Source organism: Pleurodeles waltl, chromosome 4_2, assembly GCF_031143425.1.
Source record: "Pleurodeles waltl isolate 20211129_DDA chromosome 4_2, aPleWal1.hap1.20221129, whole genome shotgun sequence".
In the NCBI taxonomy this organism is placed as follows: Eukaryota; Metazoa; Chordata; class Amphibia; order Caudata; family Salamandridae; genus Pleurodeles; species Pleurodeles waltl.
This window is the reverse complement of record NC_090443.1, coordinates 1,043,958,583-1,043,975,710: the sequence shown is the minus strand read 5'-3', so window position 1 is coordinate 1,043,975,710 and position 17,128 is coordinate 1,043,958,583. Positions and strand designations below refer to the sequence as shown.

Sequence of the window (17,128 nt, the reverse complement as noted above, 5' to 3'; positions counted from 1 at the left end):
GGTGTTTTTAAGCTGCTCGCCTCTCCCCATGCCCACAAATAAATTGTTTTCCTATAAAGAGTACTGCAGGAGTGGTTGGGGGGGAAAATAAAGCCAGGAGTAGGGAAAATGTAGGGGAAAAGCAGCGCACGATGGAGAGAGTAATATAAGGATTGTGGGAGAGTGCTGTGATGTGTACAGAGAGCGAGAGCAACGCGAAGTGTGTGGATGTGGGTGTAGCACACAGACAGCTGGAAAATACATGCACTCTTATGAAGTGCGTAACCAAAAAGAAACAAGCATTTGCAATGCAATGAGTCTCATGTTGTCTCGAGTTAGAGCTATTAGCGTTGTAAATTCCTAACTGGACTTTTCATTCCACATAAATTGAAAATGAAAAGTAAAACAGTTGACATACGCAAGTCCCACCTCAAATTCTTTGCTAGAACTGACCGCACCAAGATAATGCCTTCAGCTTGATATCTGCCGGGTCGGTGCTCTTTTAAAACTTTTGTAATGGCAATGTCTGCACTCAGTAGGCCACATAGGGGTAAAGACGGCTTCCTATTCACTACTTTAAGTTATATTTCTAGCAAACCACTCGGTACCGCTCACATCAAACACATTTTGATAATTCGGCCCCAGATTTACAATAAACGTATTACACAGGATAAGAAATATCTACCCTCTGAATATAGTGCTTTAGAAACAAAGGAAGTACAGGCGTAGGACGGGCCTGTCTTTCATTGGGGACCCACAAACTACTGATGGAAAGGCCGAATGGAGTGTCTTGGCAAACTGCTGCTGCTCGGTGGACTGTAAAACCCTGAGGCCTGCTAGAGCCTTGTTGAGTTATTGGCTCTCTGCGTGAATGTCTAGAAAGCTTTGTGGCTGGGATGAAAGACAAACCGAAACCAGAGGAGGGGTCATCACACACTGTAACAGGAGGAAATCTGACGTAGTGTGATGGCCAACAAAAATGTTCACTTAGTGAAATCACCTGGAGGGAACTCAGCACACAAAGGAGGGACATTTCACAAAATGCACCAATAAAAATGAAGCATTTAAAACATGCACAACAAAGAATGAATAGCAGAAGTGGGTGTGGTGAAAAGCCCACAGAGAGATCACAACAGGCCAGAGCGCTTGCGCACTTGACCCTAAAAAGTAGTTTCCTGAAAGTGGAATTCTGTAAGTGAGCCTATCAAAAGGATTGTAAGGAGTCTATGTCCAGTGGAGGGACAAACACAAGAAGAGGCAGGCAAGCCATCGAACAAGAATGCAAATGAGAGCCAAAACAAAAGCACCCACTAGTAACCAATGAGCAGGCTCCAAGCCCACTGTAAGTTCACAATAGGTCTTTGCAACCAGACAACTAATGCTGTCTGGTAGGCGAGACCTAAAAACCAGAGCCTGCCTTTGCTGAGGGAGTCCATAGCTTTCAATAACACTTTATCGTGGAGAGAAGAAAGCAAGACGTTATGTCATTAGAAACATTTCCGAAAAGAAGGCTTTTTTATGCAGTATTGTGGTCTGGTAAATACTTCTGCAATGCTTCATTTCAAACAGGGTCAGCTGGAAACAGTTGTAGCTCTTCAAGAAACAATTATTTTACAGTCAATACTTTACTGTCCTGTGCCTGATGCAGATAAATTAAACCACCTTTTCAAACTATCTCATCACACTTTTTTTACCAGAAAGTCTTGGGGACGTACATACTGTAACCAGGGCCACTAGAATTATGCAAATCTGCGGCCACAACATTTGCCACTCAGGGGCATAATTATAAGCCCCTAGCGCCACCTAATGCCACATTTCTGACATTTATTTTGATGCAAAAGCGGCGTTAAGGTGGCCTTTTCCCTGCGCCATATTAACAAAGAGGCGCAATGCATACATTGCAGAAATTTGTAACCACTTTCGCCACATTATGCCTGCGCTAGGCATAATGTATGCAAGGGGGGGCATTCCCAGGTTAGGGGGGATGAAAAAATGGCGCAAGGAAATCTAAGAGATTTCCTTGCGCCATTATTTTGGGCACTTTTAACGCCGGCTCGAGAAGGCATTAAAAGGGGCTTCCATTGAATACAATGGGCTCCTGTGTACTCTGCAGGAGTAGTGCCAACATTTTGACAATAAATGACGCTATTGCTCCATACCCTGCGCCATGGTGCGCCGTATTTTACAGCACACATGGTGGCGGTAGGGAGGCGCTACGGGGTGCAAGGAAAGTGGCGCTGCACTAGTTGCAGCTCCACTTTTCTTAAATCTGCTCCGCAGTTCACCACCTGCTGCATAGTATGCAGATTTTCTCAACAAAAATGTGTTTCTAGCTCAATCGGATCAAAATGTATTAAAAAATGTGTGGACAAGTGGAAGCCCTTCCTAAAGGGCGACTGGTCACCTTCCAGCTATTACGTATGTGGTTGTTAAGAGGTATTGATCAGGAAAACCCTTTGCCCAGACAGAGTTCCCATGTGTAAAATACCCCAAATAATGAAGCAACACTATCCCAAAATGTGTCCTATTATGCTGCATAATTTAGACGACTCTGCTGCATAATTTGGTCCTCCCCAGCCGCATAACTCCAGTGGCCCTGACTATAACCAAACCTAGAAATGAAAATACATGGTCAGCTTTGAAAAGGAATCAATTTTAAAGCGATACAGAGGCTCCTATTGCCTGAACCTTCTCTTGATGTTGTGATTTTTAGGGGTCAAGGCCTCAAAACCACTGCTCCTGGCTGTGGTCCTGGGGGCGTCTCAGACAGACCTGAGAGTTGGGGGGCAGGCCCATAAATTGTGGGTGCGTGTGACAAGACAGCTGAGGCGAATGGCTCTGCACCTTTAAATGAACAGGTAAGGGGTAGCTGCTACTAGAGGTGAAGAACCTGTTCATACCAGAAACTACCTGAAAAGGTGTTTTTTAAAACTGTTTCCTGATACAAACAGTGGGCGAACAGTATTGATGTTTGCTCTGTGCTAAATATAGTTTTTTATCTGAAGGCTCTGAAATTTATCGTCACACCATCCAAGTTTTCCTGCAAGCTTTTCTGCATTCATCCCATTGCACCCATGTCTCCTGCATTTTATTCATATCAGACGTCAACAGCAGTCATTTCATTGTCTGTAGGTTTCTGAGCACAGGACAGGGTAGTCACTTCAAGCTCACACCTCTGTAATCACAGCTACATTAGGGAGTTTCTTTCACGTCTGCCTTTTTAGGGTCGAGCCTGCGTCCCATGCTCTAGCGCATGCGTTTCGCTAGCAAGAGACTTTAGGAATTAAAGAGGGCTCGGAGCCCCGTCCACATCACGTCAGTGTCTTTCATTGGTTCGTGGGCTTGCCTGTTAGAATCTCCTTGATTTCATTAGTGGACGGCAAGCATACGTCATGCCTTTTCCGGTGGCTAGCCCTCCTCGAGCGCAGCGACCAAGTACAGAAAACATACGAGGCTCACTGTTTTCCGTCTGGTTTGTGGACTACTTTTTCTCTATTTTCACAGCGCGATCTCGCTTGGCAGAAGTCAAATGCTTTGCATAATATCGTCCCTGATTCACAGTTAATTGCACTTTTTCCAGTTACGTACATGGTTTATGTGGCAAGAAAAGTCCGGTTAGGAGTTTACAACGCGATTAGCTCTAACACGAGCAAACGCGAGACCCGTTGCATTGCAAATGCTTCTTTGTTTTGCAACAAGCATTTAAATGGCTGGAATGTAACATGTTATTTGAACTTGTTTCCTCTTGTTTTCCCATAATCCCAGAGTCAGTATGACACTACAGTGTGTTGCCCTCTTGTATAATAATCTTCTGCCATAAACACTTGACCTTCAGAAACTAGGGTTATTCAGAAACCAGGGGTGGAACTGTCTCTAATTCTCTACATCAGAGCCCACATTCATCAGATTTACCTGTTAGTTTATGAATGCAATAAACTATTTTCTGAACAAACTAGTATTCTCTGCAGCCATCAGTGGTCTCTCAAGGATGGGTTGCAGTTTTCCTTAGAATTGTCAATCATCCATCAGTTGCTGGTTTAAAGAGCTTGCTCTAAATGTTTCTTGTATTTTTCACTTTATTTGTGTGTACTCCATTTGGTGTTTGCTTTCTGGCGGGCCCGTTTCTTGCACTGTCGCTTTGTCTATCTTTCTGAGAGTGATGCCTCTTTTATAATTGACTTTGCCTTCTGTCACACTTTGAAGAATGTATCTACAGGTCTCATGATAGAAATGTACCTCAGTCAGACATTTACATTACACTATATTTTTTAGATTTGGATCTTTGGATCCATGTATATGACCCTAGTAGCGTTCCACTTGCACCACGCAAAGTGGTGCATGCTCGATGCAACTCAAAAATTAGATTTATGAAGCCATGCAAGGCCAACTTGCGTGGCCCTAAGTAGCTTCACAAATCTCAAGTAAAGCAACCTAGCACAAATCGCTGCGTTGCCTTACTCTGCACCAGGGAGGCGTTCCATTGTGTGGGTGTTCCCGCGCAACATCCATGGATTTTGGTGCATTCCCAGATTTACCAGAAGTTCTTGACCTGGGAATGGGCCTAAAACCTACACCTCCCCAGGTGAGGTGCAACGAGAAGAAATATCTTTATTTCTCCTTGTTTTTACCTCTTTCAGCAGAAAGTGGAAAACGCCTTAGGGGATTGTTTTTGTGCAGGAAGGTGCTCCTTCCGGCACAAAAACAATCCTACATGGGACAGAGGCACCCTTGCACCACAGTGCATGGGTGTCTGCGTTGGCGCTGAGCAGCCCATTGTGCGCCAGCACTGGGGGAAGGACAGGAACGAGCTGTATTGGGATAAATACGGCACATTCTTGCCCTTTTACTGTGGCACAGCGCAGCAAGGTGACTTGCTGTGATGCACCACAAATTCATAAATATGCCCCATTGATTTAATCAGGTATGTCTAAGGATTTAATATTTTAGGGATGTATGCCGACATGCGTGGAATTTGTACAGTGCAAACCTAGTCAAAATGCAGAAGAGCATGTACATGGTAAAAGACAAAGACACAATAATTGTGTGATTGGAGCGGAAGCAGATTACTGCATCATGATGTTGTATTCTATCAATAAATGTGCCATCAGCTATATGTATTACTGTAGGACCTGTGGGTATACTCAGCTTCAATGCCTCCCCTTGCTCTTAGGAGGTGGAATCCAGCAATACAATAAATTATGGATGGTCATGCAGTAGGAAACGAGAGTTGATGTATCACTTGTGTTTTGTGCACGCTGCCAAAGAACTCTTGAAACTTCATGTTTCATGTATAAATATCTCTATTATTCTCTACTTCACGACACCGTGACTTTGAGTGCATGATAAGGGGAGTCCCCTTTTAGGTGTTTACACGAACTAATACATGAATTCTCTTGGATCACTTTTGCATTATTTAATACTAATTCATCCACAATTTTTCTTGATATTGGCTTTCACGATGGCACTAATGTTATACGTATATGTTAATGAACTCAATACAATTAAATTAAATATATTTCTATGTCTTTATGATGACTCTTGGGTTCCAGAAAAATGTATTAAGAGAAGCGACTATATTCCAGCCCTGAGGAAGTCAAGTGACGAAACACATGTTGGCTGTGAGGTCCTTGTAAGGAATTTGGACATTTTGATTTACTTTGGATATTCTACTCGAACTAGAGGTGATGAAAAGGATTAGAGGAACACGTGTGTTTGAATCAAATGGAACTTGGAAATCAATGGAACATTTTTAGTTTATCCAGTTTACTTGGAAGGAAATGGACTGGTGATTTTGGACTTTTGAAAAAACTAACTAACATTTAGGTGGAATCTTGATTGTTTGATTGAATATTAAAAATTAGAAATATAAAATAATAGGAATTCAAGGTTTGTTATATTTTTTATGAAGTGTCTATCAATTAGTTACTGAATAATTATAGTTGTTGTTCTATGTACACTTATAGCAATACATCCAAAAAATAGAAATAAGAGTCCCTATTTTAGGGATTATACTCCAGGTCAACGGGTGCCTCAGCATATACATAGGTATATTGACTGTTTTACACAGTCAACATTTGGGGTTAAGGTGTATTCCCCATAGAAGTGCACCGTTGTCAATAATTTGGTCTGATTTAATTTAATGTTAGAGATTTTTCCTTGGTGCACCACGTCTCCCCTCCAAATACACCTCCCTTGTGTACAAATTATACAGTATTATAATACACAATAAAAAATTATCAGTATTAATGGCAATAAAAAAGCATGACCACAAAATCTTTAACAATGCATCCCAATGGTTACCAATGAGCAGGGGGTACTTCAACAGAACATCAATTACATACTAGGCCCCCTACCCTTAAAGTGCAAGCGTGCCCTAATTCACTGACAACCATAAGGCGCACGGCAAGCGGCCAAGGTGAATGTTCTGATAATGCGCAAAATGGCCTGACCTGAACGGGGCAAGAGCGCGTTAGCTCGCGCTCGCAGTGCCCCAAAGAAATTTGGCCACGGCGACCTTGATAAATTTGACCGCTGAAACATTTTGCATTGTGTTCCTATGATCCAATAACACTATTACAGCCTGGCGACAGGAGCGGACCCCCAGTTCCACTTAGCCTGCAGCAATCTTCTTTGCTCATCCGCTAAACTCTAAATCAGGGCCTAACTATGGTATAGATCTACCAACAAGATTGGTGTTAAACTACTTGTCGTGGCATGGATTATGAGCGTTAGTCCAGAGGATGATAGGGTGGGAGGGATGCAGCTCAAGGAAACTGACCTGCAGGACCCTTCCTCCCTTCTGAATATGTAGGTCTTACTCCTTGTTCCTGTGGCAAGATTGACAAGAGATTAAGGGCCAGACTTATGCTGGCCTTGCACTGTTCCAATGCCAAATTAGCGTAGGTTTTTTTTACGCTAATGTGACGTTGGAAGAACGCTATGTCATATTTACAAAGAGGCGCAGTGCTTGCATTGCGCCACTTTGTAACCCCTCGCGCCACATTATGCCTGCGCCAGGCATAATGTATGCAATGGGGGGCGTTCCGGCACTAGGGGATCCATAAAATTGCCACAAAGGATCCATGAGATTCCTTTGCAACATTTTTATCAGCATTTTTTAATACCTGCTTATCCTGCAAAGCGCTGGACTAGCGCAAATAATTATGACGCTAGTCACCCTAACTACTGACATGGTGTGCTGTATTTTAAATATGGCGCTACCATGGTGGCATTAGGGGGGCGCTAAGGGACGCAAGAAAAGAAAAGTGGCGCTGCACTAGGTACAGCGCCACTTTTCATAAATCTTCCCCAAAGGTTCTTACTGTCCCCACATGTCAGGATTTCTCTTTTGGATGAGATTAAGGTAATTATTCTGCTTCCAGTTTTCAATGGCTGGAATTCAGTGGTCTGGTCTGATCGGTCAAAGTCCCTTCAGTTTTCCAGTTTTAAGATGGTCTGAGAATAAGGATGGTAGTTGTGGCCCATCTGGTTAAAACCTTTGATGACACCTGGTTCTGGGCTGCAGTGGATATTGAAGAGGAGTGGAGCAAAGATTGACTCGAGGTAAACCAGCCTTGATACCGAAAGCCAGTGATGTGAATGGGGCGGCTGTTAGCCTCTGTCTTGTTGGTTAGATGAAGTTGCAAAAGTCTTGAGACCAGTGAGTATTGCAGTGGTGAATTCTGTGAGGATCTGGAGGTTTTCCCTTGTAGGGAACCTAGTATTGAGATCCAGTTTGAGTGCTGTAGTCTTTTTGCTTTCTTTGCAGGATTTTAGCTTTTGTTTAGTGTGTAGAGGTAAACTCTGTCGATTATGCATCTGACTTTCTTTCGTTTGTGTTGAATTGCAGCCATTTGGAAATTAATTGTTATTTCTTCATTGACTTATGATACCTTATGTCGTCAATTAAGATATGTGGATGTTTTGAGAGATGTTAATTTGTGGAAGGCTTTTGGAAAACTAAATTTGCAGCTGGTTGACATCTTTTAAGAAAGAGCTTAGAGACATGTTTTGCATGGTCCAGTTTGTTTTAGTGTCTTTAGGAGGATGACATGAGAGTTGAGCATGGTGGTTCCTTCCCTGTGAACATGGTCAGTTCACACCTGGCCAAGACTGTATCCTGTGGCTGACTGCATGCAGCAGCCATGACGAGCTGAGCAAAATGGAGAGCTTACATGGTAGTAATAATTGCTTTTGGCTGTGGCTCGAAAGGATTTTGAAACAATTGTTGAGGTCACTCAAGATGCTGAAATTGCTATGTTTCCGTCAGATTCGCAGGATGACATCAAGGAAGGCACCTGTGAAAACTTCATTGTTCAGTGTTGGTCTGTAGACAAGCAAGGAGGTATACATGAAGGTGTATAGTGGACCATGCATAGATTCACTATTTGTCAGGAGCATATCTTCCATAATTCTTTGAAGATCACAGTGAACCTCCTCTGAACTATCCTTAGTAGTTGTATGTATGAATTTTATATCTGTGTAGGATTGCCCCTTGGATTACACACGGAGTGCCGTTTACAATCCATGATTTGCTTCTGAAGACTAGATGGAAGTCTGATACTATGTCGAAGATGTTTTCTGGGTGTTCTTTCTTGAAGGCACGCTGATAAGCACATCTACTCAGGTGATGGGGATAGCCAGGGGAAGTTGGAATGGAGCATTAGTATGTGGTGGTGATGGTGGGGGGAAGCGGTGGGGTGTTATTAGCATCTGGGAGATACATGGGATAAAAGAGAGGTAAGTAGAGGGCTTAGAGAGATTTTCCTGCTTAGAGGGATTTAGTAAAGATGTAGATGGGTTAGTAGGGGGCAAAGAGGGAGGTGAGTTGGGCTGGTTATTTTTTGAGTAAAAAAAAAGAGGTGGGTTAGCCAGTGTAGTAAGCATAGGCTATCGGGGTCGGATGGTATTAGCAATGGAGATGAGAAAGCGATTTTTAGTTAGAGGTGTGTTGGGGGGCGGGGGGACAGAAGGCAATGTGGCACAGTGGTTTGTTTCTTTTATGCTGCATGCCAGTTGTGGGTGTATCTATTAGGAATAAGTTAGAGGGTCAGAAGGTGAGTTAAGAAGGAATTGTATGTTAGAGCTGGCCATTGTGCTGTCAAGGAGAGTCAGAACTGACCAGTAGATGGAATATGATGGGACTGTTGAGGTTGCAGCTGTTGAAGGTTATGTTTGTTCAGAGGGCAGGTGGAGAAGACCCACAAAGAAACCAAATTAAAACTTCATGCAACTTAAGTAAATGGCCGTAGGAATGCTGTGGATTTTGATTTGAGTTGTGAATTCTCTGAGCACAATCTCTGCTTTGGGCATAAGACACTCCATGAATCCAAGGCAGAGTACAGGAAGGTGGGTGCTCTGGAACACTTAACCAACAAGGGTTTGCACACTTCTTGCGATTGATGGTGATTGCTCCAGCCAGGATGATCTTGAGACGGAAAAAACAAAGAAGTCTTATTAAAGGAGGATCAGTCCATTGAAGATTTATGAAGAACAAACATGGTGGAAACATCATGTTAGGATTGCACTCAATTTGATGCTAGCATCTTGGAATATATCAAATACAGGCCTGTTGACATAGCTTTCTGATTTCAGCCGAGCGTGCTAGTAAATGACCTGAAGGAATCATGTCAGCAGTTAAGAGATATTTTTACCCCCATCTAATGATGAAAGGACTGGGAAGGAGTTTAAAGTATGTGTCATGAAGTCTCTTCATGGTCTTACCAACATCTAAACCAACACTGCATGTCGGAGAAAGGGCCAAACTCACCTAGAGTGCCTTGCACCCCAAACTATGTTGCACTTGTGCTAGGAACCGAGGCATGCCCTGGATATACAATGTCAGTATTTACAAAACCCATCAATTAGGAGGGGTTCAAGAACACACTTGTATCTTAATGTGCATTTAGGTAGCAGACGCAAGCACAGCCATAGAACATAGGCCAAACATACATGTCTAAAACCCTATGTATCCTGTCTTATAAATGTCAGTTGAGCCTCTATTGTACTTACTAATCTATTTGAAACAGTTCAGATAACTCTAAAATACTTTTGAAGAGATTCCTTCCTGCATTTTATGTTTAATGTTTATATGTTAAAGGGAATAATACCCACTTGTTTTTTTTTTGCTGTTATTAACCAGCGTTCACTTATAAATATTTGCCAATTTAGTAAAATAAAAGCCAGTTTGCAACCCTACCCTTGCCCCCAACCAATTCAGAAACAAAGACTGAGATTTTCCATTTCCAGGTGCTTAGTTAGTTTTGTTTGTGGTATATAGTGTAACATTTCCTCCCCTACTCAAAACTGTTCTTTAAAATTTAAAATTAACTTAGCAGGGACTTCTATTGTGATGGGGCATCTTTGCACCTCTTGCCTGTGTGCAATAAGAGAGTTGTTCTTCGATAGCAAGAGCAACCTTCTCACGCTGGTCGTCCCTACCTCCTGATAGTGTCAACCTAGAAATCATATCAGATCTACTTCCCATCGCCCACCCAGAGGTCAATGAGAGTGTCATGCTCCAGAGTGAAACAGCGCCTAGCTGAGTAAATGAGAATACAAGTGGGTGGAAAAAAGAGATCCAGCTATAGTACAAACATATGACAGCTTGTTAAGCCCAACCTCTGGAAATTATTCCAGAAAATAAAGGTATCAGAGGTCCCAGTTGCCCGAGTCATCTGCAAGAAGCAAATGAGGTTCATACTAATATGGTCAAGCAGAATGCCACAGCACTCCACTGTGAGCCGACGGATGAGAAGGGGGCCAGATCAGGAGTAAAAGCGCAATCCTAATCAGGACCTCATATCAGATCCACAAATAAAATGGACCTAAAAAAAGTGATATCACGGCCAGGAGCAACAAGGCTAAGGGCCTGATTTGAAACTCGGCGGATGGGTTAGTCCTTCTCAACGGAGACAGATATCCCGTCTGCCGAAATCTAAATTCCATAGCATTTAATGGGATTTAGATTTCAGCTGACAGGATACCAGTCACTGTTGTGATGGAGTTCTAAATGAGGCCCAAAGTTAGGAAATCTGGGAGAGGACGATGAAGATTCTATGGAGGCCGGACAAGTTGTTGGAGCCCCAATCTTTAGTAAAAGGCAAAAGATTTACTAGGTTTGAAGAGAAACCAGAGTATTGGAGCTTCAGTCTTGATCCATCAATTCCCCCAAAAAGGTCTTAAAGGAGCGACACTCAAAAACATATATCCTTGAACTGACATGATATCTGCCCCACATTCTTTAGACCACAAGGAACAGAACACTTCGCCATTTGGCAAAGGTCGTGTGTCTTCACTCATCAACAATTTCTTACTTCCCTTAAACAACTAGTACCAGTTCCAAGACACAGCTGGTGAGTTGAAGCATCCACAACCCCCTGACCTTGCTAAGAAAAGAAGCCTTGTGATGCTTGAAGAATCTGCATTGCACGTATGTCCCGAGAATGCTCCAGACAACATAGCAAGCATTAAACTAAACAGGGAAAACAGGGAAGATGCTAACAAAGAGGCATTAAAGGAGCGGGTTGATCTAAAGGAAATCTTATTCCTTCATCAAAGGTGCCCAGATGAAGATGTGGAAAATCGGACTTCTGCTCCTGGAACAAATATGTCTGTGGAGCTCCTCGTTTTCCAGGAGCTAGGAGAAAACATTGCCCACTGTTCACCAAATGCACCAAGGAGAAATCATCCACAAAGGCGTAAGCAAAATCATAGTCCAGACCCAGTGATAATTTGGTCCTATGATGAGTGCACCCTAAAAAACAGCTGCTGTGGGAGTTTAGAGCAGGAAAGCCCCTGATTGGTGAGGAAAACTCAAAGAATATAAGATCCTCATAGAAAACAAAAAAGCAATGCAAATTGAATTCTTCCACAAGAAATGGAAATAACTCCACCAATAACTCCACCTGGTGAAACTGAATAACAGTGCTTTCTGGAATATAGCTCCTTAAGGTTTTCCTTGAGTCCAAAACCTCTGAAGTCAGGGGAGTATGTTCCTTACAAATGTTTTCAGGAACAAAGCCTAGTTTGACTCTCATAATAAAAGAAAAGTGGACATGGACATTGAAGTCTCAGTGACCTGGAGTTCCAATGCACAAGAGCAGGTCAAAATGGAAATGAAAAACTGGTTTACAGTAAAACATATTGAGGAGGCAGTCTCCAGTCTGGAAAATGAAAAAGCCCTTGGGCCAAACTCTTTGCTAACAAGCTGTTCTAATGCTTCTCAGCCTGGAAGGTAAAAATCTTGCAGAAGCTTTTGCCCATGATATTGAAACCTGCACCTTCCCAGACTCGTGCTTAAAAGTGTTTAAGTGCCAATGTATAAGATGAGCAAGATTTCAGATTCAAACTTATATAGACCTTTCAGGCTTTTACTAGCAAAATCCTGAAAAACATCTAGGAATGGGAAGCAAATGAGGGCATCTTGGCCAAGTGTTAAGGCTGGTTCACACCTGATCTCTGCACCATCGATAAGGCCTTCACCCTCTAGAGTTAAAATATTGAAAACATTACTATAGAATGCCTATATGCAAACAGTTTTTGAAAAAACATCCCTGAATCCACACCTAATCTTATTAGGAAACTACAAACAACACAACTGCGCAGATGAAGTATGAAGTGAATGTCCAGCTCACCTACTTGCCTATAAAACTGATGTAAAACAAGGTTGCTTGCTGCTCTCCTTTCCTTTCAATATGTATATTAACCTTCTAACCTTCTGAAAATTGTCACAAAAAAAACAAAACATCTGAGTTTCAATCATACTTTATGCCATGATGTTGTGCTCCTGGTGTGCTCCCCAAACACCTTCATCAATAGTTTCATTAAGCAGAAATATACTGAAGGAGAATAGTATATTGATCAAAAAAGATAAAAGTAAGATCATGGTGCAGGTCTCCCACCCAAAGAAATCAAACTCCAAGCAATTTCTATGTGTAAGATAAGACAATAGATTGAGTACAAATCTTTACCTACTTAGGTTAATGTTTACCTCCTCAAACCACACTTTGGCGAAGCCTTCAAGGAAGATGGAAGCTATTGAAAATGGGATCCTTCATTTGTCCCTCTTCTTCAGAGAATCAATTCTGCTCTCTATACCATCCATAACTAAAACAATGATTGACTCTATTACCACCTACAGTACAATGGTATGGTCAGCTATGCAGAGTGTTTGGGAGCTCCACTGCAAAAAACCTTGCTCCAGGTACTATAGTTAACCCCAACAGTAGCTCTCCAGGCAGATGGTGCATACACCCCAGTTAAACTTCAATGCTGCAAAAGCCTCATCCGATATGTGGTCAAGTGAAGCAAAGCATACTCATCCCACCTGAATGATCTATGTTCGAAGGAATTAATCAGTCTAACAACAAAGCCATCAAGGATGTTCAGTTGACTTGCAAAGCAAGGATATTGAATTTACTACTCCAGATGTTTCCTTCCCATAGATTCTCTTCAAGCCAAGCAGCCTACATATCAGTACTCAAAAAGAAATGTTTGCTGTTTCAGAATTGGGAATGACAAGTGAGGATGAATTTTGTCAAAAGTATTCCATGGATCGAGGTCTACGAGTTGCAACTCCAAGGAAGACTGAAAACAGTACTAAAGTATTTAACTCCTTAAAATGTCTTTACTGGCTTAACAACACATGGAACACTTTGAAGCCAGCCACTTTCCTATTTTATGCAACCTCTTTAATCCCCAATTGCCCTTACCCTTTCCCTCCTCCCACACAGTCTGCCTCCTTGATCAACTACTCACCACGGTCCCAGTCCAGAACCCGCTACCTGTCCAGTTCAAGGTGCTCATCTGTACAACCCAAAAGATGGCAGCGAAAGAGACACACAATAGGCAGCTCATGATCTGCATCACATGTAGGAATGAGTGAGAGGTTATTCAAAGCATCCTCCCTCCAAATACCATCCCTGTTCCAATCCTCCATGTACTACAAGACATACAAACCCAATACCCTTGGTTAATACCAATGAAATATAAAATTGAGTTGTACTTCTGACTTTTCAAGACAGAAGATTAAATAAACATGATAAATAAGAACCAGCAATGCCAAGCCCATACTCCCATCCATCCGAGACCAAATCAGTGCCATGACCAAGAATACCCCAAAATCTGCAAAGTTGATCAACAGGAGGTGGTTGAAGAGGCAGTAGTCTTCTGCTCAGTGAAGCCTCTGGTGGATAGGGCAAAACTGTGTTGCAAAGGTATGGCGGGATGGATCCTGGGGGGGGTGGACCCCGTGTGTATTTTATTCATGAGGTCCCTAGTTCGATTTAAGTGTTAGATTTTCTAGGAGAGAGGAGAGTCTTTCCTCTTTGCTGACTATTTCACATACTACACTTGGTGCAGCTGAAGATCAGGTGGAATAGTATATAGGTTGTTTTGGAGTGGACAAAAAGACTCCCATCTACTCCACTCTACCATTAATGCCATTTGCCCTCTTCTCCATAATGTAAATATTTGCAAATGCATATATGCTGCTGCCCCCATTGGGTTTATGTTGCATACGGTTAACTATTTTGTCAGCTACAATGAATTTTCCTAGTCTTTGTTCTTGAGCAAAATCCATGTTAGTCATTTTCATTTACAAGATGAGCCCCAGGGATGGGGGTACTGTGGCAATAAATACATGTTAGAAATAGGGTCTCTGGTTGGCAGTCAGTTTGCACTCTGTCTAAGCAGGGACCCTCACTCTAGTCAGGGTAATGAAGATACGCACCCAGGATAACTCCTTGTTTTGCTTCACTAATGACCGAGCTGAAACACTCATGCACTGACAAAAATCTCTAGAATGCGCTTCTTAGTCTAAAGAAGACATTTATGAATTCACTTTGCAAGGTTCATAGAGTAGATTAGCATTCTGAAAGTGCAAGTTTAAAAATGCTCACAGCAATTAAATGAAAACATGTACAAATGATTCTCCACTGCAATATACACAGCAAAAATATATATTAGAATGCAAAGCAAATAATGAATTCAAAAATGCATCACCATGAGGCAAGGGCAAATCTGCTTCATCTCCCTCCTAATCAGCATCAGACCGCCAGATCCCAGAATCGATCATGGAGAGAGAGATCAATTATCCTCACAGGAAGGGTGACACACCTCAGCGTCCTGAGCATGTCCGAGATCTGAGACACTCCCCAGTATATCTGGTCTCGGCCTCTTATACTTTGAACAAACAACAGAGGAGAATTCTAGAAACTCCCTCCCACTGCATAAGTTTATTATTCAAAAAATGCTGGTTACTTTACGTCAGCTTTGAAAAGAACACGTCAGGAATTGGCCAAAATCCCAAGGTGCCACTTCAAAACAAGACTGTTCCCTGCCGTCTTAGTACATTCTTATAAGCCTAAGCCCTTGGTGAGAAAGAACACACAAACATGCAGAATAAAAACATGAGCACATAGTATAACATGGAAAAATACTTGCAGCTTTTAACATAGCGGTGGCTAATGCTAAAATAAAGTCAAAAGGAAAAATGAAGTTGGTGGTCACTAATGTGACAGTGTGCTGCTAGGCAACGTGGAGTCAGTAGTCAAAACACAAATATTATTACACTCCTGCTCACCCCCTTGGTAGCTTGACACAAGCAGTCAGGCTTATCTCAAAGGCATTGTGTAAAGTATTTGCACCAACACACACAGTAATACAGTGAAAGCACTACAAAAGGGACACAGCACCAGTTTAGAAAAATAGTCAATATTTATCTAAATCAAACAAGACCAAAACTACAAAAATCCAACATACACAAGCAAAGTTATGATTTTTTAAAGTAAAAAGTGTCTTGATCCATAGAAAACAATCGATGCATTGCTTTTTCACAAAGTATCTGGTTTGCGTCAAAAATAAAACTGCACGGGTGAGTGTATGTCAGAAAATTCAGCGATGCATAGATTCCTTACTCGCAAGTGAGGCCGTATGTCATTTCTTCTCCAGTCGGGTAGGCGATGGGTAGTTTTTCTCTCCTGCAGAAGAGCGATATGTCGATTTTGCGAACAGGAAGCCTGATATCTGCCCAGGTTCACAGTGATTCTGACACTCAGCGACGATGCATGTAAAATTCCGGCGCACGGTGTTGTATTGCCACGGTTACGCATAATCAACCCGAGCCGACAAGCCCATACCCCCGGGGTACTCGAGAAAGGAGCGTCATAGCAGAAATGACGTCAGACGCAGGATTCCTGAAGAGAGGGACTGAAATAGAAGTAGGACGCTGTGCAGAGACGTCGGAAAAGCCGGAAGTAGAGCTGCCTACGACGAACGCAGAGAGGAAGACGCCAGGAGAACCACGAGAGCGGAGAGACAGAGAATCCCGGGAGAAGAAAGCCGCCAACGAGAACCAGAAGAAGCTGGAGGCCGGCGAGCCGCTATACGAGGCGCTGAGGAGCTCCATTGAGACGCCGGGGAAACACGGAGGAAGCCGACACGTCCCAGGAGGGGCGTGGCACTCACAGGTACGATCGTACCTCCAGTTTGGTTTCTTGCCTGAATGGTTACCGGGCGGGAGGAAGTCTAATGGGGCTGAAGGGAGGATCGGGGAGAGGTGCTGTTAGGAAGGAGAGGTATTCTGAGGAAAACAAACGATTAACCCACGGACAACTATTTAAAGAACCACCCGCTCTAAAAGTTATTAAAAGAGAGAGAAATAGAGAGAATATTCACGGGGAGGTGAACCCACTATAGAAATAAACTCCCATACACAACCCTGCACCCCTACCCTCCCATTACCCCTACTAACCACCTAAAATCCACCTGAAACCAACATCTACACTTACCTGTTGTCCTGTTCTTTTCTGTTTTGGGGAACCGGTCCATCTCCACGGGCGAAGACCAGAGTATATTTCACCACCGAACGGACACGATATCCAGCCGAACGCCTAGAGGAAGTAAAAACTTCACATCACACTGCTGAACTCACTAGGAATTAAACAAGAAAACCCAAGAATAAGATAAGAAAGAACTGGAAACACAAATAAAAATATAGAAATATCAAACAAAAACCGGTGCCTATAGAGTTATTCCAATATCCATCCAGTATAGACCTAGAACCCTCTACAGTGGGTGATGCGTCAATTTTCGCAGCCACACACGGGTGTTGCATCGATTTCCTAGTCGCAAAGCAGGTGCTGCATCG

At 42.7% G+C, this 17,128-nt stretch overlaps 1 protein-coding gene across 1 annotated transcript in view; it reads left to right on the top strand.

Annotated features, from left to right (window-relative positions):
- LOC138293695 (transmembrane protein 176B-like) overlaps positions 1–5,853 on the top strand; it is an 86,194-nt gene extending 80,341 nt beyond the window's left edge. The window contains exon 7 of the mRNA XM_069233019.1: positions 5,529–5,853. Within this exon, the coding sequence (XP_069089120.1) occupies positions 5,529–5,567 (39 nt within the window). The 3' untranslated portion in view covers positions 5,568–5,853. The remainder of the gene's footprint in view (positions 1–5,528) is intronic.
- Positions 5,854–17,128: the final 11,275 nt, after the last annotated feature.